Source organism: Oncorhynchus gorbuscha, linkage group LG16 (assembly GCF_021184085.1).
Source record: "Oncorhynchus gorbuscha isolate QuinsamMale2020 ecotype Even-year linkage group LG16, OgorEven_v1.0, whole genome shotgun sequence".
Lineage (NCBI taxonomy): Eukaryota > Metazoa > Chordata > Actinopteri > Salmoniformes > Salmonidae > Oncorhynchus > Oncorhynchus gorbuscha.
In genome coordinates, this window is record NC_060188.1 from 68641505 (window position 1) to 68669015 (window position 27511).

Below are 27511 nucleotides of genomic sequence, written 5' to 3' on the forward strand. Positions count from 1 at the left end.
TACCTCACAAAGGCACGAACTGAATGAATTGAACTAAATAAGGAGTTGATGAGACCAGGTGAGTAACTAACACAGATGAAATCAATGAACAAAAATGAGAGACAGGGCTACGTTCAAGAACACAAAGAAACAGAACACAAGGTTGACTAAGAAAATAAATACAGAACATTACAGTATATGAATATCTGACTGTTGTCTTGTCTGTCAGCAGGTCCTAATGTGTATGAATAACTGACTGTAGTTCTGTCTGTGACCAGGTCCTGCACTGTATGCCTTCAACAATGCAGAGTTCACAGCAGAGGACTGGGAGGGAATCACGACCACAGGCCGGAGCATCAAACGCAAAGACCCAAACAAAGTTGGCAGGTTTGGGATCGGATTCAACTCTGTCTACCACATGACAGGTGAACCCCAAAGTATTTTTATCACCATAAAGAATCAAACAATGAGCATGCAATAGCTACTGTATTTCACAAGGTGTGGTTGATATGCTAAAATCCATAACACAGCGCATGGATCTACAGTGACAAGAACAAGTATGTGAACCCTTTGGAATTACCTGGATTTCTGCATACATTTTACATACAATTTGACCTGATCATCATCTAAGTCACAACAATAGACCAACATAGTGTGCTTAAATTAATAACACACAAATTATTGTATTTTTCTTGTCTATATTGAATACATACTTTTTCCAACCTACACTGTGAATGTTTAAGTTATGTTAACCACTAGGCTAATGACTTCTCCAAAAGCTAATTGGAGTCATGAGTCAACTAACCTGGAGTCGAATCAATGAGACGAGATTGGAGATTGGTTTGAGCTGCCCTGCCCCATTAAAAAAACTCACAAAATTTGAGTTTGCTATTCACCAGAAGCATTGCCTGACGTGAACCATGCCTCGAACAAAAGAGATGTCAGAAGAACCTACGATTAAGAATTGTTGCCATGCATAAAGCTGGAAAGGGTTACAAAAGTATCTCTAAGAGTCAGTCCACGGTAAGACAAATTGTCTACAATTTGGGGGAAAAAAAAAGTGGCGTTCCTGCAAAGATGACTGCAAGAGCACAGCGCAGAATGCTCAATGAGGTTAAGAAAAATCCTAGAGTGTCATCTAAAGACTTACAGGAATCTCTGGAACATTCTAAAATCTCTGTTGATGAGTCTGCAATACATAAAACATTAAACAAGAATGGTGTTCATGGGAGGACACCATGGAAGAAGCCACTGCTGTCCAAAAAGAACATCTGAAGTTCGCAAAAGAGCACCTGGATGTTCCATAGCGCTACTGGCAAAATATTCAGATTAAACTAAAGTTGGGTTGTTTGGAAAGAACACAACACTGTGTGTGCAGAAAAAAGGCACAGCACACCAACATCAAAACCTCATCCCAACTGTAAACTATGGTGAAGGGAGCATCATGGTGTGGGGCTGTTTTGCTGCCTCAGGGCCTGGACAGCTTGCTATCATCGACGGAAAAATGTATTCCCAAGTTTATCAAGACATTTTGCAGGAGAATGTACGGCTATCTGTCCGCCAATTGAAGCTCAACAGAAATTAGGTGATGCAACAGGACAACAAAAGTAAACAGAACAGTAAACAGAAAGGTAGACAGAAGTAAATCAACAACAGAATGGCTTGAACAGAAGAAAATACCCCTTCTGGAGTGGCCCAGTCATTCCTGACCTCAACCTGATTTGAGATGCTGTGGCATGACCTCGAGCAGTACACACCAGACATCCCAAGAATATTGTGGAACTGAAACAGTTTTGGAAAGAGGAAAAATTCCTCCTGACCTTTTTGCAGGTCTGATCTGCAACTACAGAAAACGTTTGGTTGAGGTTATTGCTCCCAAAGGAGGGTCAAACTGTTCAAATGAAATTGTATTAGTAACGTACACATGGTAAGCAGATGTTAATGCGAGTGTAGCGAAATGCTTGTGCTTGTAGTTCAGGCAGTGCAGTAATATCTAACAAGTAAGTTTTACGGGCAGTTTTACGACCTTACAACCACGTTATAAATACCACAGAGAGACTCCCTGACCATGTAATTGAGAGAGCGTTACACGGTAAGACAAAGGGATTCTCCCACCCAATTTTACTACGTCCCAGAATTTGAGAATTGAACAACTACTCCTATTTTGGAGAATGTGTAAACGGTCGGTGGAGAAGCCAGCTACGACCCGGTCCATTTTGTTTCATGTTTGTGACCTCATGATAGGCAATACAGCTACATTACCCAAACTCTGTTCATACAGGTCCCTCAGTTATGAGGTTTGCATCTAATTATTGTATAAAATGAATGAGTAAAGATTAAACTATTTGCGAAATGATAACTTTTAAAATGAGAAAATCGTCTTCCTGTAAAGTTTAACTAAGTCAGTAGCCACACCCAAGTGAATTGGCATTGGTTGGAAATTATTTCTACATTTCTATAAGAGCCCCAGTGACCCAATTCATGTTGAATTAACCAAACCCCAGCGTGAGCTGTGGTGGAGAATAGTTGAATATCCACTCTACATAACAAAAAGTCACTCAAGTTCCGAATACCGCAAGGATTTGTCCTCACGTTTAAAAGGGCTAATGTCAACAATACAGGCCAGGAAACATGGGAGCTTGCTATACACGTGAAATGGTATGAACTCTGAACTAATGATCGCTCAAGAAGTGAGTCCTAGATGACAGCCTAACAGACTGTAGCTGGAAAGGTAGCAAATCTAATACGAGAACACTGACTGACGTAGACGAATCTCCAGAGTGAGATGAACCTCTCAGACCACGTGAACCTCTCACACGACGACCCGGAAGATTCCACAAAGAACATGGCGACATAGACTGGGCAAACTAGAGCCTCACATCACCAACTCAACAATCGAAACCAGCTTCACATAAATACAATGCATTGCTTTTCCGAATGAGCTATCGTTAGTGGCATATGTATTTATGTAAGAATAGCTTCCCAGGTCCAATAGAGACCCATTTCGTGCAGATAACCAACAATTTATGATGTTCAGATGAGACTGATGAAGGTAATAATAATAATTCATTAACTTCTTGCGTCGAGCCAGCCCGGATCCGGGATCGTGACTGCAGCCTCAAATCCATTACCATAACACAACGTTTATTCATGAAAATCGCAAATGAAATTAAATAAATATGCTAGCTCTCAAGCTTAGCCTTTTGTTCACAACACTGTCATCTCAGATTTTCCAAATATGCTTTTCAACCATAGCAAAACAAGCATTTGTGTAACAGTATTGATAGCTAGCGTAGTATTTAGCGTTAGCATTGAGCGGGCAACATTTTCACAAAAACAACAAAAGCATTCAAATAAAATAATTTACCTTTGAAGAACTTCGGATGTTTTCAATGAGGAGACTCTCAGTTAGATAGCAAATGTTCAGTTTGTCCAAAATTATTCTTTGTGTATGTCATGTTTTGTCATAGATTGTCATGTCTTGTCCCTGTGCTTTCTCTTCTATTCGTTTCCCCCTGCTGGTCTTATTAGGTTCTTTCCCTCTCTCTCTCTCTCTCTCTCTCTCTCTCTCTCTCTCTCTCTCTCTCTCTCTCTCTCTCTCTCTCTCTCTCTCTCTCTCTCTCTCTCTCTCTCTCTATCGTTCCAGCTCCCAGCTGTTCCTCATTCTCCTAACTACCTCGTTTACTCTTTCACACCTGTCCCCTATTTCTGATTAGAGTCCCTATTTCTCCCTCTGTTTCCGCTTCTGTCCTTGTCGGATCCTTGTTTGATGTTTGCTGTGCTGTGTTCTTGTTCCGTCGTGTTTTTGCCTTCATCAGATGCTGCGAGTGAGCAGGTGTCTCTATAAGCTACGGCCTGCGCCTACCCGAAGCGACCTGCAGTCTGTGGCCGCTTCTCCTGTTATTCCCCTCTACAGACTAGAGGATTTCTGTTATTCCCCGTTTGGACATTTCCTGTTAAGAATTCAGGATTAGTCGTTTTCTGTTTGGACTGGAATAAACTCTGTTTCTGTTAAGTCGCTTTTGGGTCCTCATTCACCTGCATAACAGTGTAGGAGAAATCGCTCCGTTTTGTACATCACGCTTGGCTACCAAAAAAAAATGAAAATTCAGTCATCAAAACGCCAAACTTTTTTCCAAATTAACTACATAATATCGACTGAAACATGGTAAACGTTGTTTAGAATCAATCCTCAAGGTGTTTTTCACATATCTCTTCGATGATATATCGTTCGTGGAAGTCTCCTCTCTCCCCTGAATCACATGGATGAATGCGTGCAGCTTGGAGATTACACAGCAATTTCGACAAAGGACACCGGGCGGACACCTGGTAAATGTAGTCTCTTATGGCCAATCTTCCAATGATATGCCTACAAATACGTCACAATACTGCAGACACCTTGGGCAAACGGCAGAACGCGTAGGTTTGTTCAGGGCACATTCACAGCCATATAAGGAGACAATGGAAGACAGAGCCTCAAAAATTCTGCTCATTTCCTGTTTGAAGTTTCATCTTGGTTTCGCCTGTAGCATCAGTTCTGTGGCACTCACAGATAATATCTTTGCAGTTTTGGAAACGTCAGAGTGTTTTCTTTCCAAAGCTGTCAATTATATGCATAGTCGAGCATCTTTTTGTGACATAATATTGCGCTTAAAACGGGCACGTTTCTTTATCCAATAATGAAATAGCGCCCCCATAGCTTCAAGAGGTTAATAGAAGACTAATTTATCAGATATTAAAATATCTGAAGAGTTATATTCTGAAAAATCTAACTTTAATCTGAACATTTTCCGTGGTGCCCCGACTTCCTAGTTACTTAAATTTACATGATTAGTTTAATTAAGTAATGATAATTAGAGAATTGATTTGATAAAATAACAGTCTTCACCTTTAATGATACTAAAGACACATGGGTGAATGAGAATAAGTACATATAACTATATGGATAAGCAATGGCCGAGCAGCATAGGCAAGGTGCTAATTGTTGTTAATTGTTTACTCCATGTGTAACTCTGTGTTGTCTGTTCACACTGCTATGCTTTATCTTGGCCAGGTTGCAGTTGCAAATGAGCTTGTTCTCAACTATTCTACCTGGTTAAATAAAGGTGAAATAAAAAAATAAAAGAAATAGATGGTATAAAATACAGTATATACATATGATATGAGTAATGTAAGATATGTCAAATCAAATTTTAGTCACATGTGCCAAATACAACAGTAGTAACTTACAATCCCCTAACCAACAATGCAGTAAAAAAATAAAACAATAAGAAATAAAAGTAACAAGAAATTAAAGAGCAACAGTAAAATAACAATAGTGAGACTATATACAGGAGGGTACCGGTATCGAGTCAATGTGCAAGGGCACCAGTTAGTTGATGTATTACAGTGGGGCAAAAAAGTATTTAGGTAGCCACCAATTGTGCAAGTTCTCCCACTTAAAAAGATGAGAGGCCTGCAATTTTCATCATAGGTACACGTCAACTATGACAGACAAAATGAGAAAAAAAATCCAGAAAATCACATTGTAGGATTTTTTAATGCATTTATTTGCAAATTATGGTGGAAAATTAGTATTTGGTCAATAACAAAAGTTTATCTCAATACTTTGTTATATACCCTTTGTTGGCATTGGCAGAGGTCAAATGTTTTCTGTAAGTCTCCACAATGTTTTCACACACTGTTGCTGGTATTTTGGCCCATTCCTGCATGCAGATCTCCTCTAGAGCAGTGATGTTTTGGGGCTGTTGCTGGGCAACACGGACTTTCAACTCCCTTCCAAAGATTTTCTATGGGGTTGAGATCTGGAGACTGGCTAGGCCACTCCAGACCTTGAAATGCTTCTTACGAAGCCACTCCTTCGTTGCCCAGGTGGTGTGTTTGGGATCATTGTCATGCTGAAAGACGCAGCCACGTTTCATCTTCAATTCAATCTTCAATGGGTATCCTGGAAGGACATTGACCTCATCCCGTCAGTTGAGGATGCCTGGTCATTCTTTAAGAGTAACTTCCACCATTTTAGATAAGCATGCTCCGTTCAAAAAATGCAGAACTAAGAACAGATACAGCCCTTGGTTCACTCCAGACCTGACTGCCCTCGACCAGCACAAAAACATCCTGTGGCAGACTGCAATAGCATCGAATAGTCCCCGCGATATGCAACTGTTCAGGGAAGTCAGGAACCAATACACGCAGTCAGTCAGGAAAGCTAAGGCCAGCTTCTTCAGGCAGAAGTTTGCATCCTGTAGCTCCAACTCCAAAAAGTTCTGGGACACTGTGAAGTCCATGGAGAACAAGAGCACCTCCTCCCAGCTGTCCACTGCACTGAGGCTAGGGAACACGGTCACCACCGATAAATCCATGATTATCGAAAACTTCAACAAGCATTTCTCAACGGCTGGCCATTCCTTCCGCCTGGCTACTCCTACCTCGGCCAACAGCTCCGCCCACCCCCCGCAGCTCCTCGCCCAAGCCTCTCCAGGTTCTCCTTTACCCAAATCCAGATAGCAGATGTTCTGAAAGAGCTGCAAAACCTGGTCCCGTATAAATCAGCTGGGCTCGACAATCTGGACCCTCTATTTCTGAAACTATCCGCCGCCATTGTCGCAACCCCTATTACCAGCCGGTTCAACCTCCCTTCAACCTCACAGGGTTCATTTCTCAGGCCGACTCTTTTCTCTGTATATATCAATGATGCTGCTCTTGCTGCGGGCGATTCCCTGATCCACCTCTACGCAGACGACACCATTCTATGTACTTTCGGCCCGTCATTGGACACTGTGCTATCTAACCTCCAAACGAGCTTCAATGCCATACAACACTCCTTCCGTGGCCTCCAACTGCTCTTAAACGCTAGTAAAACCAAATGCATGCTTTTCAACCGATCGCTGCCTGCACCCGCATTGTCATGTTTTGTCATTGATTATCATGTCTTGTCCCTGTGCTTCCCCTTCTATTCGTTTCCCTCTGCTGGTCTTATTAGGTTCTTTCCCTCTTTCTATCCCTCTCTCCCCCTCCCTCTCTCCCTCTCTCGCTCTCTCTCTCTATCGTTCTGTTCCTGCTCCCAGCTGTTCCTCATTCTCCTAACTACCTCATTTACTCTTTCACACCTGTCCCCTATTTTGCCCTCTGATTAGAGTCCCTATTTCTCCCTCTGTTTTCCGCTTCTGTCCTTGTCGGATCCTTGTTTGATGTTTGCTGTTCTGTGTCCTTGTTCCGCCCTGTCGTGTTTCTGCCTTCTTCAGATGCTGCGTGTGAGCAGGTATCTATATCAGCTACGGCCTGCGCCTTCCCGAAGCGACCTGCAGTCTGTGGTCGCGTCTCCAGTTGTTCCCCTCTACTGCCTAGAGGATTTCAGTTTTCCTGTTTGACTTTACCTGAGATTATATCCAGGATTATCATTTTTGTTATAGACTGGAATAAAGACTCTGTTTCTGTTAAGTCGCTTTTGGGTCCTCATTCACCAGCATAACACGCATGCCCGACTAGCATCACCACCCTGGATGGCTCCGACCTTGAATATGTGGACACCTATAAGTACCTAGGTGTCTGGCTAGACTGCAAACTCTCCTTCCAGACTCATATCAAACATCTCCAATCGAAAATCAAATCAAGAGTCGGCTTTCTATTCCGCAACAAAGCCTCCTTCACTCACGCTGCCATGCTTACCCTAGTAAAACTGACTATCCTACTGATCCTCGACTTCGGCGATGTCATCTACAAAATTGCTTCCAACACTCTACTCAGCAAACTGGATGCAGTTTATCACAGTGCCATCCGTTTTGTCACTAAAGCACCTTATACTACCCACCACTGCGACTTGTATGCTCTAGTCGGCTGGCCCTCGCTACATATTCGCCGCCAGATCCACTGGCTCCAGGTCATCTACAAGGCCATGCTAGGTAAAGCTCCGCCTTATCTCAGTTCACTGGTCACGATGGCAACACCCATCCGTAGCACGCGCTCCAGCAGGTGTATCTCACTGATCATCCCTAAAGCCAACACCTCATTCGGCCGCCTTTCGTTCCAGTACTCTGCTGCCTGTGACTGGAACGAATTGCAAAAATCGCTCAAGTTGGAGACTTTTATCTCCCTCACCAACTTCAAACATCAGCTATCTGAGCAGCTAACCGATCGCTGCAGCTGTACATAGTCTACTGGTAAATAGCCCACCCATTTTCACCTACCTCATCCCCACAGTTTTTATTTATTTACTTTTCTGCTCTTTTGCACACCAATATCTCTACCTGTACATGACCATCTGATCATTTATCACTCCAGTGTTAATCTGCAATATTGTAATTATTCGCCTACCTCCTCATGCCTTTTGCACACAATGTATAGAGACTCCCCTTTTTTTCTACTGTCTTGTTAATTGTTTACTCCATGTGTAACTCTGTGTTGTCTGTTCACACTACTATGCTTTATCTTGGCCAGGTCGCAGTTGCAAATGAGAACTTGTTCTCAACTAGCCTACCTGGTTAAATAAAGGTGAAATAAAAAAATAAAAATAAAATAAAATGCCCTTGCTGATGGAAGGAGGTTTTCACTCAAAATCTCACGATACATGGCCCCATTCATTCTTTCCTTTACACGGATCAGTCGTTCTGGTCCCTTTGCAGAAAAACAGCCCCAAAGCATGATGTTTCCACCCCCATGCTTCACAGTAGGTATGGTGTTCTTTGGATGCAACTCAGCATTCTTTGTCCTCCAAACACGACGAGTTGAGTTTTTACCAAAAAGTTATATTTTGGTTTCATCTGACCATATGACATTCTCCCAATCTTCTTCTGGATCATCCAAATGCTCTCTAGCAAACTTCAGACAGGCCTGGACATGTATTGGCTTAAGCAGGGGGACACGTCTGGCACTGCAGGATTTGAGTCCCTGGCGGCGTAGTGTGTTACTTATGGTAGGCTTTGTTACTTTGGTCCCAGCTCTCTGCAGGTCATTCACTAGGTCCCCCCGCGTGGTTCTGGGATTTTTGCTCACCGTTCTTGTGATCATTTTGAACCCACGGGGTGAGATCTTGTGTGGAGCCCCAGGTTGAGGGAGATTATCAGTGGTCTTGTATGTCTTCCATTTCCTAATATTGCTCCCACAGTTGATTTCTTCAAACCAAGCTGCTTACCTATTGCAGATTCAGTCTTCCCAGCCCAGTGCAGGTCTACAATTTTGTTTCTGGTGTCCTTTGACGGCTCTTTGGTCTTGGCCATAGTGCAGTTTGGATTGTGACTGTTTGAGGTTGTGGACAGGTGTCTTTTATACTGATAACAAGTTCAAACAGGTGCCATTTAATACAGGTAACGAGTGGAGGACAGAGGAGCCTCTTAAAGAAGAAGTTACAGGTCTGTGAGAGCCAGAAATCTTGCTTGTTTGTAGGTGACCAAATATTTATTTTCCACCATAATTTCTAAATAAATTCATTAAAAATCCTACAATGTGATTTTCTGGATTTTTTCCTTCTCATTTTGTCTGTCATAGTTGAAGTGTACCTATGATGAAAATTACAGACCTCTCTCGTCTTTTTAAGTGGGAGAACTTGCACAATTGGTGGCCGACTAAATACATTTCTGCCCCACTGTAGTGTGGAAACCTATATTATACACAGGAAGATTTACAGCATTTCGTTCTTACTGATCATCTGATCATTTCTAGATGTGCCATCCATATTCAGTTCCAAGTACCTGGGCTTCCTGGATGCTCAGGACAAGCTGTTTGAGGAGGATGGAGGCTTCCGGTGGTGTCTGGAGAACGAGGAAGACCAGATAACTCTCCTGAATCTGCAGGATCAGTTCCAACCATTCAGAGATGTTGTCGAACTAGTCAGTGGCCAGAGATGGAAGGACATCATCCAGGAGGAGCAGCACTTTAAAGGGACACTCTTTAGGTTTCCTCTGCGCAGTGAGGCCTCAGAGATCTCAGATAACCTGTATAACTACCACAAAGTAGTTCAGCTTTTCGAGAGCTTCATTGCAGATGCAGACATAATCCCTCTGTTCCTGAGGAACGTGTCATCAGTCTCTTTGCAGCACATTAACACGAACGGATCCATCAACACCCGGCTCTCAGTCACCTCATCCAGTCCCACAGCTGATCCAACTCTGAAGCCCAGGAGTGATTCAAACATCAAGGGCTCAACCTGCTTCAAAACCATCGCCTCTATCTCCAACAAGGAGGAGACAAAGACCAGGTGGCTTGTGACAACATGTTGCATGAAAGACGGTAATGTACCAAAGCTAGATTCACTTGCCAAGAAGCTAAGTTTCCGCCCTCATGTTGACTTGGCGTTTCCGTGTGGCCAGGAGAATGTCCTGACTGAGGGCAGACTGAGCTGCTTCCTGCCCCTTCCTAACAACAACTCCAACAAGACTGGACTCCCGGTCCATGTGAATGCCTGCTTCGGCCTCACTGACAACAGAAGACACATCAAGTGGCAGGAGGAAGACCAGAAGTATGATGAAGCTGCAATGTGGAACGAGCTGCTGGTGAAGGAGGTTCTCCCTCACACATACCTCCTGATGCTGCAGGATGCCACCAACCTAGCCAAGACCAACACACTCCCCGTCTCAGCTGTGTACAAGATCTGGCCAGACCTCAGTCAGACCAGAGACAAATGGCATGGGATTGCTGAGGACATTCTACAACGTCTGTTTAGACAGAACACTGCTGTCTTCTCTCTAGCTGAAGACGAAAGACAGTTTGTTTCTCCTGCCGAGTCTGTGTGTCCATCCAATGACCCCAAGGCATCTGAAATGATGGCTGCCGTGACCAGGACCTTGATTGCAGGAGGAGAAAAGCTTGTCACCTTCCCAGATCATGTCTCCAGAGCTGTCCAGCAGGCTTTCCCAAACCGTGACACTCTGAAATGGGTGACTCCAGCTCTTGTAAGGGGTGTTCTCCGCAGAGATGCCATGTCCAACCTCTCCATCGATGACAAACGGTCTCTGCTGCAGTTCATCTTGAGCGATGAGAAATACCACAACCTCAGGGATCTGAAGATGCTGCCTCTCAGCGACGGGACTTTCAAGACATTCACAAATGAAGAGAAGGACATTGCTCTTATTGACAATGATTCATTTCCAAGGTAAATTCTTAATAATCTAAATATACAGTGCAGTATTTTTCACAGGCATAATCCATGCCTTTTTTTCAATAAACAATTTACAAGCAAGTCTTCTCATCATTCAGAGTGCTGCTGCCAGGTTGCCAAGCCCTGTTTCTGCCGGATGATCTCAGCGACACTAGCATCCACCATTTGAGGCAACTAGCTAAAACAAGTAAGATAATATATTGTTCAATATTGTACAAATTCTGAAAGGTTTTGGATATCATGTGGAATTGCAAATACCTGCATGTTTTTTACATGGTTATTATTGACATATCTCTGTAATTTTAGAGAAATTCAACGTATTCAATGTGGATGCTGACATCGTGGCTACATTTGCCAAGAAGAGTCTCCCAAAGGAGTGGGAACAGACAGATGGTCATGTCACCTGGAAGGTAGGGAGTGGCCAGCACCCACCCCTGAGGTGGCTCAGAGAGTTCTGGAAATGTCTCAACACTCACTGGAGATATCTGAGATGTTTTGAAGGCATGCCACTGATACCCATCGAGCCACTTCACGATACTAGCCAGTCTGTCAAACTTGCAAGACTACAACATAATCCAACCATAATCTTTCGGGAAAGCAAACAAACCATCTTATCAGACAAAATCGAGAAAGTGATAAATAGTGTTGGGGGAACAGTGGTGAACAGAGATAAATGCCTGAAGCACCGAGATCTTGACTCGTACGTACTACCACCATCGCCTCAGAACATTCTACAGGTGTTCATGAACTTAGCTGCCAGTCAGGTCATCAGTGGAATCAGTTCTGCTCCTCACCATGAGAAAGAAGAACTCAAAGCCTACCTATCTACTCTGAATCCTCTCACAGTCCAGGAACAAGATCTGCTCTCAAAGATGCCTCTCTTCCAATCAATGGCCGGAGAATACGTTGCCGCCCTATCCAAGAAGGCAGTGGATCTGAGTTCCACCCCAGCTCTCCCCACAGAGCTCCCCATGCTGCATTCCATTGTCCGGTGTGCAACTGAGGCTGATCGCATGCTCCTATTGTTGCTCAAGGTTGATCTCCTGGAGACCGCCCAGGCGGCCATTTATTTGGTTGATGGAGTTGAGAGGAAGTCTTTCAAGAAACAAGAGACTGAGAGAATCATGACCTGGATTTTACAGCATGGCAGTATCCTCTTCTTACAGAATGGGACCTTGTACAGAAAATGTAAGGATTTGAGCTTCATCGAAGTAGATGGAAAATTGAAGAAGACTTCCAGCATTTTTGATCCAAACAATAAAACCTTCCAAGTCCTTTTTGAAAGAGATTTTTTCCCTCCAGCTGTGTTCACCCAGACTCCAGAGATGCTTGACGGCTTAACACGCATTGGATTGCAGACAAAGGAAATGGAAGTCTCAGCAGACAACGTGTTGCATATTGCCACCCATATTGAGAAATCACGTGTTCACTCACAAAGGGCTTTCAAAAAGGCAGAAGCACTTCAAAGACTATTGAATGACAATGACTTGCTTTCCCAGTTCTCTCATCAGCAGCTGCAGCACCTCTCACAGCTGCAGTGGGTCCCTTGTGAGAATCCTTGCATCACGAAAGAAAAGAACAAGCAGAAAAGTTTCTACAAGCCAGAGGAGATACGACATTCGGAGTACAAGAGCATTGTAGGGCATGTCATGCCTCTTACTGGAGAATTCAGTCAGAAAGTAAGCAGCAAACTGGGTCTGTTACGCCTCCCTCCTGCTGAGAAGGTTATGGAGAATGTGTCATCACTGGCAGCTGTGGCCCAGGCAATGACAGATCCAGATAAAGATGTGGAGTTTAAAACCAAGCTGCACAGCATTTACAAATATATGCAAGATCACATTCCTGCGGTCAGGGAAGTGTTGAAAAAGAGATGCATACCTTGGCTGTGGATCCACAATCATTTTGTTTTTCCTGATGATGTAGTCTTGGCCTACCCACCTGATTTGGATCTGAGCTCGTACATTGAGAGGGTGACCGATGAATTTCTTCCATACAACACCTTGCTGACAGAGTTTAGAGTAAAGACATCACTGTCAAAAACAGAAATAGAGGGCATCCTTCATGACATCAAACAGACCATTGAGGAAAGGTCCCAACCATTTGGCGAACCCTCGGAGCTGAAAGTGTCAATAGCCATTCTGAACTGGATGTGGAGAGAGAAGAAGACCGTCAAGGTCAATATCCCTGTGCCGGTCATGGCAGGGAGTCAGAGATTTACTCTGCAACCTTTGTCCAAGACAGTGTTTTGTGACATAAGCAGAATCAGTCTGGAGGATATACAGCACGACCAGGAGGAGATACATGTCATCCACGAGGAGATTTCACCGGCAATGGCAGAGTGGCTAAACATCCCGTTCCTCAGCACCCGGATCCTACGTCCAGAGTTAATTGGAATAGAGCAGTGTGGGCAGTCAGAACCCATAACTCTGAGGATCAAGAACATCCTGAAGGAGTATGATGAAGAGAATGACATATTCAAAGAGCTCATTCAGAATGCAGAAGATGCTGGAGCAAACACCTGTAAGTTCATGGTGGATTTCAGAGACCACAAAGACCCAGCGGACAGCCTCATAGACCAAGGCATGTCCCTCTGTCAGGGACCATGTCTCTGGGCCTTCAATGACGAGCTCTTCACTGAGGATGACTGGAAAAACATTGTCAAGCTCGGATCTGCCTCAAAGGAAAACAAGGTTGAAAAAATAGGGAAGTTTGGACTTGGATTTAATGCTGTGTACCATGTGACTGATATTCCTTCAATCCTCAGTGGCAAGGGGCTTCTGATACTTGACCCAAATGTTACACACCTGCAAAAGCACATACAAAACAAAGCAAATACTGGAATCAAACTGGACTTATCTCGGGAGCAGCTTCTGCACAGGTTTCCTGGACAATTCAGACCATATGAGCGCATTTTTGATTGCAATCTTTCAAAAAAGAGCACTCAGAAATTCTACCAGGGCACGCTTATTAAACTACCTTTCCGGACACGAGAGGAGGCTGTCAAGTCAGAAATCAGCGGAAATGTGTATGACAGCGATGGCATAGTGAAATTTCAACAGAAACTGATCAACTCACAAACTCATCTCCTCTTTCTGAAGAACATCAAGATGGTATCTCTTCAAAACCTCCCGAGCGACGCTTCCACTCCTCCTCAAGACGACCAAATTGAGACGCTTTTCACTGCCACCAGAAAAGTTGTGAGCACATTCAAGATTCCAGAGGACACTCCTCCAGGAACGATGCAGAATGATGCTCTGAAATCTCTGATGAAGCAATATGCGAAATGCCAAGAGGTCATTGACTGCCATAGCGCCAACATAGCAGAACTAACTCAACAACATTGTGATGGATCTGATGTCCAGTTTTGGCTTCTGTACAATTGCTTTGGGACACAAAATTCTTTACAAATGGTCCAGACAGACAACAAGCATACAGTGTTCTCCTTGCCAATAGGAGGTGTTGCTGTACCATTAAACAAAGAACCACAGACTGGGAAATGGGTCCCAGGAGACACCAAACAAGTTGGCCAGGCTTTCAGCTTCCTCCCCCTCTCTGTTGCCACAGGGCTCCCGGTGAACCTGAATGGATCCTTTGCTGTGACCTCTAATCGGAGAGGTCTGTGGGAGAGTGGTGTGAAATATGACTGGAATAAAGCTCTCCTGCAGGATGCTGTTACAACTGCATATGTCACTACACTACTAGTGTTGAAGAATATGTCAAAAAATGGAGACCTTCAACGTTACCCGTACTACACCTTTTGGCCCAATGAAAAGAATGTGAGCAAGACCTTCAAACCCCTGGTTGGGAAATTTTACTTCACCATCACTCAGCAATTCTCTGGCAAAGCTCTGGAGCTCTTCAGTGACGGGGACAACTGGTGCTCAATGTGCAATGCCAGATTTCTGCACCCAACAATTCAAGAGGACAAAGCTGTAGGAGAGCTTGCAATGAAGGTTTGTCAAAGTTTTCCAAATGCATCTTATCATGTTGTCCCACTGCCATCGTGGGTGAGACAGAGCTTCATACAGACCGGCTTTGATACGATTCTAAATCAGAGAACATTTGATTGGGAAACATTTTACCAAAACGTGGTATTCAACAACCTGAGCACTATGGACCAGAAGAGTAGGAACGCTCTTGTACTGCATGCTATTGACCTGAATGACGATGCCATTGACAATCTACTGAGGAGCTACCCATGCATTCCTACAAAGAAAAGTGGACAACTCCAGTTCATCAAAAAACTTGTGAATCCCCCTGGAAAAGTAGCATGTTTGTTTGAGCAAGAGGAAGGACGGTTCCTTGGGGGGACCAAAAATGACTTCTGTTCCTCTAAAAGGATTCAACGTCTGTCAGAACTGGGGATGCTGAGTAACCATCTCCCTTTGGAGGACATCACAGAGAGAGCAGAGACCATTGGCAGCATTTGGCAAAAAGAAAAAGGGAAAGCATACAGGCATCTTCAGTGCATCCTGGAGCTGATGAGGGACTCCTTACAGGATAAAGCCTCGCCTCACTGGGAGACTCTGAGAAACACAGAGTTCATTCCAGCATGTGCTCCAGTGAATACATGGGAAGGTAAAGATGGAGCAGTCAGGATTCAAAAGCCTACTGACATTTACAGTGACCGATGTCGCCTTCTAGTTGACATGACACAGTCTGTGGTAGACTCTTCAAATTTGAAAATACACAGTGATGATGCAGTGCTACGCATACTGGGACTTTGTGAAAGCCCTTCACTTGAGACAGTTCTTCAGCAGCTGCAGGAAGTATCCAAGCACACACAAACATTTGACAAACAGATGCTTTTCAACATTGCCCTTGAATGCTACAGATTTCTGAATGAATGGCTGCAAGATGAGAAGGAATCCACAGCCATTTTTGAGAGGGCACACTCATTCCCCTTCATCCTGGTTGAAGACAGATTTGTGGATGTGAAATCGGTGGCAAAAATTGAGAATTTTGAGGCTAAACCGTATCTTCATGTCCTTCCACCTTCCTTGTCCAGTTTCAAAGAGCTCTGGAAATGTGTAGGCATCCAAAAGCAATTCACACCAGAACAGTTCCATGGTGTACTGCAGAAACTTAGCCAAGCCTATGGTATCAGCCCACTTTCCAATAATGATCTAGAAATTTGCCTGACAATAATCCTAAGGGGATTATATAAGGCCAAAGATGAAAACCAAAATGATGGTCTCATACCTGATGAAAACCAAGATGACTGTCTCATACCTGATGGAAGTGGTGTTTTGAAGCCATCTAAACAGCTCTATTTTAATGACAGCCCCTGGATGGAAGTGTCAGAAGATGTCACTTTATGCCATAAAAAGATATCTCGTGCCATTGCACTTTATTTTGGGGTGAACACAACAAGACACCACACACTGCAAAAGCATTCAGTAGAGAACTTCTCACCATTTGCCGAAGAGTTCGGACAACATGAGGAACTGACCGTCCGCATTAAAAACATAATTGCAGCTTATCCCTCAAAGAAGGACATCCTGAAGGAGCTCATCCAAAATGCTGATGATGCAGAGGCCACAGAAATTCACTTTGTTTTGGACAAAAGAAATCACAGCACGGAAAGAACATTTGGAGAGAGATGGCATCCACTGCAGGGCCCTGCACTGTGTGTGTACAACAACCAGGTATTTTCTGAAGCTGATCTGAGAGGCATTCAACAGCTGGGAGAAGGTGGAAAGCACAACATTCCAGGGAAAACTGGAAAATATGGACTTGGATTTAACTCAGTCTACCACCTGACTGACTGTCCTTCGATCCTAACCGGTGACAAATGGCTCTGCATTTCTGATCCCAATCTGAAGTATGTTGAAGGTGGATCACAAGAATCACCTGGTCGCAAGTACACTCTGAAGAACGAATTGAAGAACACCTTCATGGATGTTTACAATACATTTCTCCCAAACAAATTCTCTCTTGAAAAAGGCACCATGTTTAGGTTGCCTATCAGGTCGTGTGCCATGGCAAAAACCTCAAAGATATCAAACAATGTTGTCAATGACAGAGATATCAATGAACTGTCTTCTGCTCTCCGTGAAGACCCTGAGGGATTGATTCTCTTCTTGAAGAACATCAGGAAAATACAGTTCCATGAAATCAACACAAATACAGGAACGCTTAGAATTACTTTCTCGATTGAAAAAAGTATTTCTGAGAAGAGTCATGCAGAAAAGGTTAATTTCCAAAACCACGTACAACAGTCCCTGTTGTCTGATGGACCAACAACACCACATGAAGCCATTTACAATGTCAAGATTTCATCATCTGATGAAAGGCAAAGCGAGTGGATCATTGCAGAGCAGTTTGGCTCCTTTAAAGGAAACACTGATATGAAAGGAGAGACTGGCAGAGTTCCCCAGGCATCTTTGGCAGCATGTGTAAGTTCTCATTGTAAACAGGATGACTTCAGTGGGCAAGTGTTCTGCTCCCTGCCGTTGCCTGGTAGAACTGGGCTTCCAGTCCATGTAAACGGACACTTTCAGGTAGATTCTTCCAGACGGGCACTCTGGAAAGAGGATGGGAAGAGTTTGAAGAGTGATTGGAATGAGTCTCTGAAACGGAACATCATTGCCCCACTGTATGCTGGCCTTCTGAATTACATCTGCAACCTAAAGAAAGTGAAACCCAATTCCATACATCTTATTAATTCAGTCCTGGACAAGTCCTACTTGTCCTTCTTCCCCACAATTACCAAAGACATTGGCCAAGATTGGCATGAAATGATTCATGAAGTGTACAGGTCAGTCAATGAAAAAGAACTCTGTGTTGTTCCAGTACTACGCAGATCAACTTGTGAAGTCCAACCCCAGTCAATGACACACCTGACAAATGAAAAGGAGTACACTGTTGACTGGTCAAGTGTGAGAAAGACAGTACCAACTGACACTCCTCATTTAACAAGCATGGAGAACGACATCTTATTTTCTATTTTAGAAGATATTGGAATGCAGTTGGTTCCTTCATCCACAAAGATGACAAAAATATGGACCTGCTTCAAAACAGCTGGAATTGATGTGGAAAGAGTCAGTCCTTTGACGGTGGGAAACTACCTGAGGAAGAAACCACTGAATGATCCAACTCAAACTGAAATGGGTTTACCTCTACCCATTGGGCAGACTTTGATCAAAGACAAAGAGAGATGCTCCAAGCTCTTGGAGTACTGTATCGAAGATGTTGTAGTTAGCAAGAACACTTCCAGTTCAGAGAGCGGACTTCAAATAGCTGCTAACAAAAAGCATTCCAGATCAATCAGTGGACTTCCACTCCTTCTCACTCAAGATCAGATTCTCAGAGTGTTCGATGCTGAGTCTCCCAAGCTTCTGTCAACATTTTACGGATTGTTCCATGGACATCAAGAGGATTTTGCTGATTACACAACCAACATCAATCATGTTGAGGTTCTAGAAGATGGGAACTTTCTTGAGAAATTGACCATTCCAGTCACAGTTAAGTATTTGAAACCTATACTTCTGCAACTCCTTCAAAACTGTGAAACTGATCCACACAGTAGGTTACATGTACCAGACGAGACAATGCTCTCATGGCTGAAAGCGCTTTGGAAATTCTTTGATGGTCAAGTCAAATTAGCAGCTAAGAAGGGTGAAGGTGATAATCAGGCTCTGAGGGCCATCAAGGAATTGTTCTCTGACTGCCCTATTTTGCCAGTTGTGTGCCCAAGACTTAACAAACATGTTCTCCAAACAATGAGGAAAATGTCCAGTGTGATTGACGTTGCATCAAAAGAAGACATGTCATCTATCCTCCTGAAACTTGGTCTCATGAAAATAAACATTCAATTCTTCAGACATGTGGACCAACTGATGTATCAACATCTACTCCCTGAGCTCTTGAAGACAAGTGACTACAGTGCTGTGTTAGACCAAGTCCACCAGCTGAAACATTCAGAGTTTCAGCATCTGTCTAGTAATGAGTTGATTAAACTACTACAGTTTCTGCAGTCTGGGATGTGCTCATCTAAAAACAGACAGGGCTACCAGAGAAAGCTCAAGTCATTGCCATTATTTGAAACCATACAGGGTAAACGGCAGCGGATTGATGGACAACAAAATGTATTCATCCTCAAAACAGAGTTCAAGGAAAGCTTTCCAGATTTGTACATGGCAGATGACAAGACCATCTTCCTCAAATATAACTGTGAAAATGAGAGCTTGTCAGACAACCTGAGCATTAAAATCTTAAGTGATTTGGAGTACTATGTACAGTTTATTCTGCCTTTCCTACACAAGCTAAACGAAAACCAAATGATTCTCTCTGTCCAACTGTTGTTGTTGCTACAATTAAAACCCAACTACGAGTACCATGAAAAAATCATCTCTACAATGAAAAATGTGAAATTCATTCGGAACATCAATGGGAATCTGCAGATGGCCTCTTACTACTTTGATAAGAATGAGAAGTTGTACGAAGTCATGCTGCCGCAAGAGAGATTTGTGCCAGAAAGCTTCTGGAAAATATTCCCAGATGGAGGGATCATATCTCATAAGGTTCAAGCAAGGAAACTGCTCGAAGAACTTGAAATGAAGTGCACTGTGTCAGATGAGGAGATAATTGAGTTTGCTCATAAAATTGAATTGGATGCCAAAGTCACTGCCTGCCTCCAAGAGCTGAAACTAAAGTCGTCTACATTGTTTGAAACTATTTTGAAAAGGGATGACTTAAAGCTAGCACCAAACTTTCTCAAAATTATTTCTGACATTAAGTTTGTTTTTCCTGTGGAAATTCAAAAGAGATTGTGCACCTACCACCCGTCATTTGCTGGAGAGAGGACTGTAGTTTCAATCAGAGGTTGTTTGCTTGGAAAAGATCTCCACAAGTCCCTGATTTGGACAACCATGCCAATACTGCACTTAAGAAGGTTTATTGAAAAGCATATAACAATGATGATAGAAGCAGGCGCTGTTGAACAGCCCCCTCCGGAACGTGTGATAGAGAACCTCAGAAACATCTGTCAGTCACCATGCCAAACTCCTGACTTGGTTGGAACCCGAGCTGAAGTGTTCCGGACATCTTACACCTATCTACAAACAATAGAGTTTGACCCCAAGCTGTTGTCTGACCTCCCTGTGGTGCTGGTGGAAGAAGATTCTACTCTTGTAAAGACCAAGCAAACAGCTCTGGTATTGCCTCACGACGTGAAGTTTAGGCCATATTTGTATTGCATTCCTCCAAAGGATCTTAGGTATGCAGAATTCTTCAAGAAAATTGGCGTCAAAGACGAGCCTACTGCAGAGCAGTACTGCAACGTGCTACAAGAAATCCATGCAGATTCCACCGACAAGCAAACCCTTCAACCAAATCAGGAGGAAACTGTCAAGTGTGCTGTAGAGCAGCTTTTTTGTCTGATTAGGAGATTGGAAGAAAATCATTTGACCTCAGAACTTCCCAAGGCTTTGTATCTACCATCAACAGATGGCAGACTGTATCCTTCAGACTCTCTGTATTTCAACGACACAGTCTTCCAGGGTAGCAGATTGGAGTGTGCTCTTAAAGACTTGAAACTCCTGGAGAAACTGAGCAATTGCCATTTAGGGTTCGACAGGTATGGGCATCGTAAAATGCTGCAATTGTTGCCCCTGGAGATACGACCCAAAATGCTCTCCCAAACTGTAGTAGAGAACATGGTGGAATCCAACATGCAACTGTGTGAGTACGGGGAGTGCTGCGAGTTCAGTGGATGGTTTCAGGCACATCTGTCCTCTACTCCTTTCAGGCATGGTCTGGTTTGTCTCATTAGACAGCAGAAAGAGGGCCAGGTATCACAAGGCGACGCTGCCACCATGTGTGAGACAGCCTTTGGCAGCATTGAGATCACCTGCTGCAAGAGCCTTGAAACGGTGCTTTGGCTTGGCCAGGAGTTACTGAGTGGCACCACTGCTGCCACACAGCTGTATGTCAAAAAGGGCCAGCAAGGTTGCACCTTCTACCTGAAACACAACAACGACACAGCCCACAAAGTGAAGAGTGAGGTCATCATGAGACTGACTTATGAGATTAATGTCCTTCTCAATAACATTCTCGGCTCAAACCTCCTGCTAGTTCTGGGACACCTTCTCTCGTGTGATAGCATGGAGGATGTCAACATGGCTCTGGAGCAGAACGGTATCCATAACAGTGCCGATACTGGTAGCACCAATACCGAAGAATCCCTGAAAGGACCGCCAGAACCAGGAAGTCCTATTCCTGAAGAGTGGCACGACACCCTGGACATGAGCTACCTCAACAACTATGAAGCTGGGGAATACGTTGGCTATAAGAAGACGGCAGAGGAGGATTATTGGTGTTATGCAGTTATAGTGGAACAGCTGTGTGTACCAACAGGCCAATCAGGACAGAGTGCACACAGATACAAAATAAAAATTGGGAAAGATAAAGTAATCTTAGTCAGTGCCCTTGATCTGTACCAATTTAAACAGGAAAAGAAGCCTTCTTCCACTGGAGCAACTTGCATGGAACTGGTACAACTGACAGAATCTGTTCCACGGTCATCAACAACAATGGTCTTGCCACAGTCTTTGGAAGAAGCCAAAAAGGACATTGAGGATTGTCTGGCAGAGATCTGGACTCTGTCTGCAGAGGAGAAACACAAGGCCATCAATCGCCTCTGGTTGAGGTGGCACCCAGACAAAAATCCAGACTGTCTGCAAATTGCCACAGAGGCATTCAAGTATCTTCAAAACAGAATAGAGGATCTTGAGAACAGCAGGACGGGAAACCAATCATCCCCGCAATGGAGCACAAATTTCCGAAACTTCTACGAACAGTGGAACCAGGAGGCTCATCGCCACCGGTGTGGGAGAGAGAGGTTCTCCAGAGCAAGGGGCCACAATACCAGATACAACTTCTATACATATCATGGAAATGTACCACAACCCAATCGAGCAGAGGCTCAGCGCTGGCTCAGTCAGGCCCAGTGTGATCTAGCTGCTGCTCACAACGACACAGGAGGCAGGGCCACAGAGTGGACTCTGTTCAAGGTACATCAGGCCGTGGAGAAGGCTCTCATAGCAGCCGAGTACAGAAGACATGGACAATATTCCAGCAACATTTCCATCTCCATTCTGGCTGAGCGGGTATCTGACTATAGCCCCAAGTTACACACTCTACCCAGCATTGTGAGCAAACTGAAACAGCTGGGAGTCGACGCCAAGACCACTCAATACCCAAACTACCACCCCTTACCAAACATTCCCAACAAAATGTTCAAGTGTGAGAATGAAACCGAGGTACTGGACATGGCATCAAAGCTTCTGTGCAAAATAGACATTTATATTAATTGATTCAAGACATAGTCTGCATATGTTTCCATTGGGCATTGATAGAAAACAAACGGTTGATTATTGCATCCAGTTCTTTTAGAAATGCACACAAAAAAATGCTAAAAGCTATTTGATTCGAATTGCTAAATGTATATTTCATGTTGTGAGCTTGTGCTTAGCTGCAAGTATATTATGATCATTCAAGTGGTTCAGTAATTATTTTTAAGAAAACATTGATTTAAAAGGAGAAATTGTTTTTGTTATACATCAAATACAGTAAAATGTTAATTTTCCACGTTTTATGTTGATGTATTCTGTTCTAATAAATGTCAAATATAAATGTGATTTAATAAAGTAAAGATTGATCAGTCTCTCTGCATCCTCAGATATATTACAGTATTTAGTCTCCAAGTAAAACAATGATCAGTCATCTGATAAAAGCATTTTATTTATTAAGAAACCATGAAAATGAACCATAAGAGACATGCATGTCAACTAACAGAATCTGCTCTGAAAATATCTCCTGTATGAATGATGTCACCACTCATCAGAAAATAAGTCTGGTAGTGTGTGCTTGGTTGTCTCTCGGCAGTAGCCAGCCCCCAGTGTTTACGCAATACAAAATGTTTTGTTCTGTTTTCTTCATAGAGAAACATGTTAGTCTGGGGTTTCATTTGAATCATCTTCAGTCTCTTAACACACGTCTTCATCATGACCCTATGGCTGGAGCCTTTATCTGGGATCCAATAATAATAACTTGTATATACAACAGGCTGCTGCCTGGGCCCAGGTGGTGCACTAAGGATACAGAGGAGTCTTTACATAGCAGATACAGTATGGTGGATGATAGGGGAACAAAATACAATACATGCAGCGATCCAGACTAATGTTTTTCACTGGTGACACCAACTTTTTCAGTTTGTGGCACCAGCCCAACTGTCACGCTGGTATGTGTTTTTACTTTGCCCAAATTACAGCGTGCCGTGTAAAGGCACGGGGACGAAGAGCAAGAAAACACGTAACAAAAACACAGGGTTGAAACCCGAACAAAAGAGCGAGGAGTACCTTGAATAAATATCACACGCACACAATGATTAACACACGGGACGAGATCTGTAATCATCTGCGCAATGCACAAGGGCAAGAAAGCCTGAAACACACAGCACAGGTACTCACACTCACCAACGGACATTGTAACAATAATCGACCCCCCAATGGAAACCAAAGGGCACATGTATACAAATACAAATCAGTGGGAATAGGGGACAGGTGTGCGTGATGAAAGTTCCGGAGGGATCCGTGACACTAACAACAATAAACATAGCGGCGTCACGCAATAGATAAATGAGTAATCACCTTATCAAGTAATCCACAATGCTTAATAAGAAGTGTAAAAGACTATCGAGATGGTATTCAAGAAACAAGTTGTTACATCTAACATGTCCAAACAGGAATGCATGATTCAAGATGTTTTGATATGCAACCTAATCCAGTGATTGTCGATAATTTTGGGTTGAAAATTAGGCTATTGTTATATTTTACCGACAAAATAAGGCTCCAGAATTCTCAGATGTTTTTGTTCAGCAGAGATGAATTTTCCTTCATCTTTATGTTGACTAATATGATATATAGCCTAATTCAATTGGTGCCAATTCACCACGGGGGAATTCAGATCCGAGGTAAGTGTGCGGAAATGTAACGTAATTCTCTTTTTATGCACAATTGGATACCACGAAATTGGGGAGAAAAGGGGTAAAATAAAAAAAACTTTAAAAGTATTGTTCATCCGAAAAGCAAGCCGATGTCCCAAGTTTTTACGCACATTAGGCCTATTTGCTATGAAGACTGCGAGGAACTAAGCTTTACTGTAGTTAATTAACAACAAGCATGTTCCTTATCTGAAAGTGCATTCAATCATGCCTGTTACTCATGGTCTAGTGTTGCACGGATGGGCTAGTGGCAAAGGGGTGATCGACACGTGACCCACCTCAACGCTCACAGCCTATTATTATTATACGGTCAATGGAAAATCAGTGCCAGACTTGCCTAGGTCCACGGCCATATATGCAATCAAGTCCACGCACTGAGTGATACAGAAAAAACAAGAATGTTCTCTCCTCCAGGAATAAATGAGGTAGGTCTGATTCATAGCGTTGCTATGACAGTTTCATTTCATACATGGACTCGTCCCCCACTGCTGCAACTGCTGCCATGCAGTGGGCCCCATGTGGTGGTGCTGAAATGGGCCAGGAGGCCTACACATTTCATCATGTTTGGAGGAGGGTCCCAGTCAGTCACACTGTCCCAGCCCTGGCAGCTGCAGCACCAAGGACAGCTGTTGGCCTCATGCTCAGCAACTCACCCCAGCTAGGGTTCACGCTCTGTCTCCCTGCTTGTTTTGGGTTTAATGACTTCATTGCCTTTCAGGTATCACATCCCTCTCTGTTATTTCAAACTCCATTTACAAAAGGCCACAAGTGACCATGTCTGTGAAATACATTTTATGTAAACCTAACCCCAGAAATACTGACAGACAAAGAAAGTGAGACTATTGTTCTGGATCAAAGGCATGACTAATTAATGAGACTAGAGTTTAGCCAATGTGGGCTACAGGGGCTAGACGCTATGGTGCTGCAATTAGTTTCAGATAGAGATTAAAATATATTCTTATGTATGTTTGATGAAGATGTTGAAGATGACTTGGGTAATTTAAAAAAATACATTTGGAGACTGGAAAAGATTTGGAGTTTTTATTCTTATTTGCCTATGCAGACCTCTTACGCATTTGCAACTTACAGTGACAGATTAATAGTGTAAGGTACAAACATTATATGCCCATCTATCCTGTTCAAACGTAGAGATTACATTAACATGACAACTTGAAATTAACTTTCCTTTTTACATCTGATCCGTCTTTTATGCAATGTCTTCAAAGGGGAATCAACAAAGAAAGTAAATTATAATACAGATCTTATCTAACAGAAGAGGAAAGATGGTAATAATAAAACACTCAAATGTAGTCATTAGAGTGAGAGAAACATCTAGGTGGATTAGCTTGCCAGGCTCTTGGTTGGTTGGGGCTGGAGGTCCTGGTGCCACTGTATCAGACAGTGTTGAAAATATTGAAGAAGTCATTCTTCTGGCCCTTTGGAGTCTCCTCCAGCTCCACAGCCTCACAGAAAAACGGCAGAGTGAACATTTCAGGGGCCTTCACCTCAGTGACCACTTCAGAATTGCTGTAAGAAAAAGAGAAATCACATGAAGATTTCAGGCATGCAAGAACCTACACCGTAAGCACAATCAGATATACAGTGCAGAACAAAATCTACAATCGTCAAATAAATCTAGTACTGTAATAGGGCAATATGGTAGCAGCATACTTTACATACATGTCAGTGACCTTACCACTGCTTTATGCAAGTTAAATGTATGTCACACACCTGAAGAGGAGTGTGATGGAGTCAGTTGAGTAGAAAGTACTGAGTGGTAGACATTCTCCCACAGTAGTTAACGCAGAATACTGGCCTGGAGATCAGATAGATAGACCGACAGACATTAGGACTGACATATACACTGTATGTGAATGTTTTGATACACCTCAATAGCCTTGCTATGTAAACCAATATACAGTATATAACCCATCATGTATTACTTAATTAATGAAAAGCACATTGACAGTCCGACTCCTAATGCGTATCATACTTACCCTTAGTCTCTGCCACAGATCCCATCCATATATTGACTTTGATGTTCTCCTCCTGAACAGTGTCACTCCCCAAAAACAGCTCAACCTGATGGGCTGCACCAGCGGGGAGTTCCAGAGCGTGAGCATGAGAGTGCAGAGACATCTTCTTACAGGACTGGTTCTTCATGTCAATGTCATAGAAGACCCCCTGAGAGAGACGGATGAGATGGAGGAAGACTCGGTTATGACGACGCTGTGCCATAACCATAGAAACAAGTGTGTTATACATGTATACTTTGATGTTATAAAGCAGCTGTTCTGCATTACAATGGGGTTGGACTCAACTGAAATGTTGTCTTATACGTGTGTATTTCTGTTAGTTCTCAGTGTTACCTCTTCAAACAGCATCAGGTAGTCCTCCAGGTGCTCAGTCTTGTTGAGGTGCATCTCACTTTCAGTGAAACGTAGCTTCTTGTTCGTAGAGTCGTAGCTGTAATGTCCAGTTGCCTTGATTTCACCTCCTGTAAGGGCCATCTGTTTATCAAGAGATGAAGAGTGAGAGGAAGATATAAAGAGAGAGATAGAGAGATGAATATGACCCAATTATGTACCTGCATAAACATCAGTGGACTGAAAGAGGATTGCCTGAGCTGAGAGTCTGGTTTGGTTTTGAAATAATGGAAATATAACCACACGGTGTCCTTACATGAAACTGGACATTGATAATGGTTAATGGATTAATGGGCAACTCACCACAGTCAGGACCCCAGTCATATTAGGTGATGCTAAAAGACAAAAACGGCATTTAGGCAGATTTTAAAACTCAGAGATGTGTAAACATATAGGTATAATTTAAGTTAGAGACTGTCAAATCTATGAACCTTGACAATATTACAGAAACAGTCATACAAGTAACAGCAGTTTTCCACATAGTGCACAGCAAACATGAACTACTACAAGTAGATATAAAGCAGATAATCCTTACTGCAGTGTTGTGGGCCATGGGACTCTGCCAGGGCGGTGGCACCCAGACACAGCCAGATGGAGAGGGCAGCGAAGGAGAAGTCCTGCATCTTCTTTTGGAGGGAGACTGAGGTTAACACTCAAACGTACACAACTCAGAGAGGATGATCACGACTCCAAGCGGTTCCAGGAACTGTGACAGGATGGATGAACACTGGTCCTTTTATAGGGTCCAACCATGGGGTTAAACGGAACACCTCTATGGGTCCAACCCCCACAGTGTCTGTAACAATGGGAAGAATGTTTTGGAAAGAGACGAGGGGTGGTTTAAACTTGCTGACCTTTCCTTCCACGTGGACCCTGACAAACAACATCTGCATAAACAGGGACTTAAGGACAAGCCACATGGAGTCACTATGAAGTAATGATCTGCCTTGCCATTGTGTGTCCTGTTCTGTCCTTGTGTGTCCCTTGTCTTGTCAGCATCTTGTGCTA

General features: G+C 43.3%; 2 protein-coding genes across 2 annotated transcripts in view; one reads left to right on the top strand and one right to left on the bottom strand.

Moving 5' to 3' along the window:
* Window positions 1–22739, top strand: part of LOC123999802 (sacsin-like) — a 33771-nt gene extending 11032 nt beyond the window's left edge. The window contains 4 exon segments of the mRNA XM_046305825.1: window positions 258–404; window positions 9637–11065; window positions 11170–11258; window positions 11378–22739. Of these exon segments, the coding sequence (XP_046161781.1) occupies window positions 258–404; window positions 9637–11065; window positions 11170–11258; window positions 11378–22389 (12677 nt within the window). The 3' untranslated portion in view covers window positions 22390–22739.
* Window positions 22740–25103: 2364 nt separating this feature from the next.
* Window positions 25104–27223, bottom strand: LOC123998636 (ependymin-2). The gene is made up of 6 exons (XM_046303690.1): window positions 27039–27223; window positions 26807–26838; window positions 26447–26587; window positions 26075–26261; window positions 25809–25893; window positions 25104–25604 (listed from the first exon to the last, which is right to left on the bottom strand). Exons 1-6 carry the CDS (start codon window positions 27124–27126, stop codon window positions 25472–25474), a joined length of 666 nt encoding a protein of 221 aa, XP_046159646.1. The 5' UTR covers window positions 27127–27223; the 3' UTR covers window positions 25104–25471.
* Between the last annotated feature and the right edge of the window lie 288 nt (window positions 27224–27511).

What these genes read in the sequence shown, in the direction of transcription:
- LOC123998636 (XM_046303690.1), bottom strand. Translation starts at nt 27,126, where the DNA reads ATGCAGGACTTCTCCTTCGCTGCCCTCTCCATCTGGCTGTGTCTGGGT. An exon ending in ACCTGATGCTGTTTGAAGAG is followed by an intron (nt 26,262 to 26,446) that starts GTAACACTGAGA and finishes CGTCTCTCTCAG; the next exon opens with GGGGTCTTCTATGACATTGA. An exon ending in TCCATCACACTCCTCTTCAG is followed by an intron (nt 25,605 to 25,808) that starts GTGTGTGACATA and finishes TTTTTCTTACAG; the next exon opens with CAATTCTGAAGTGGTCACTG.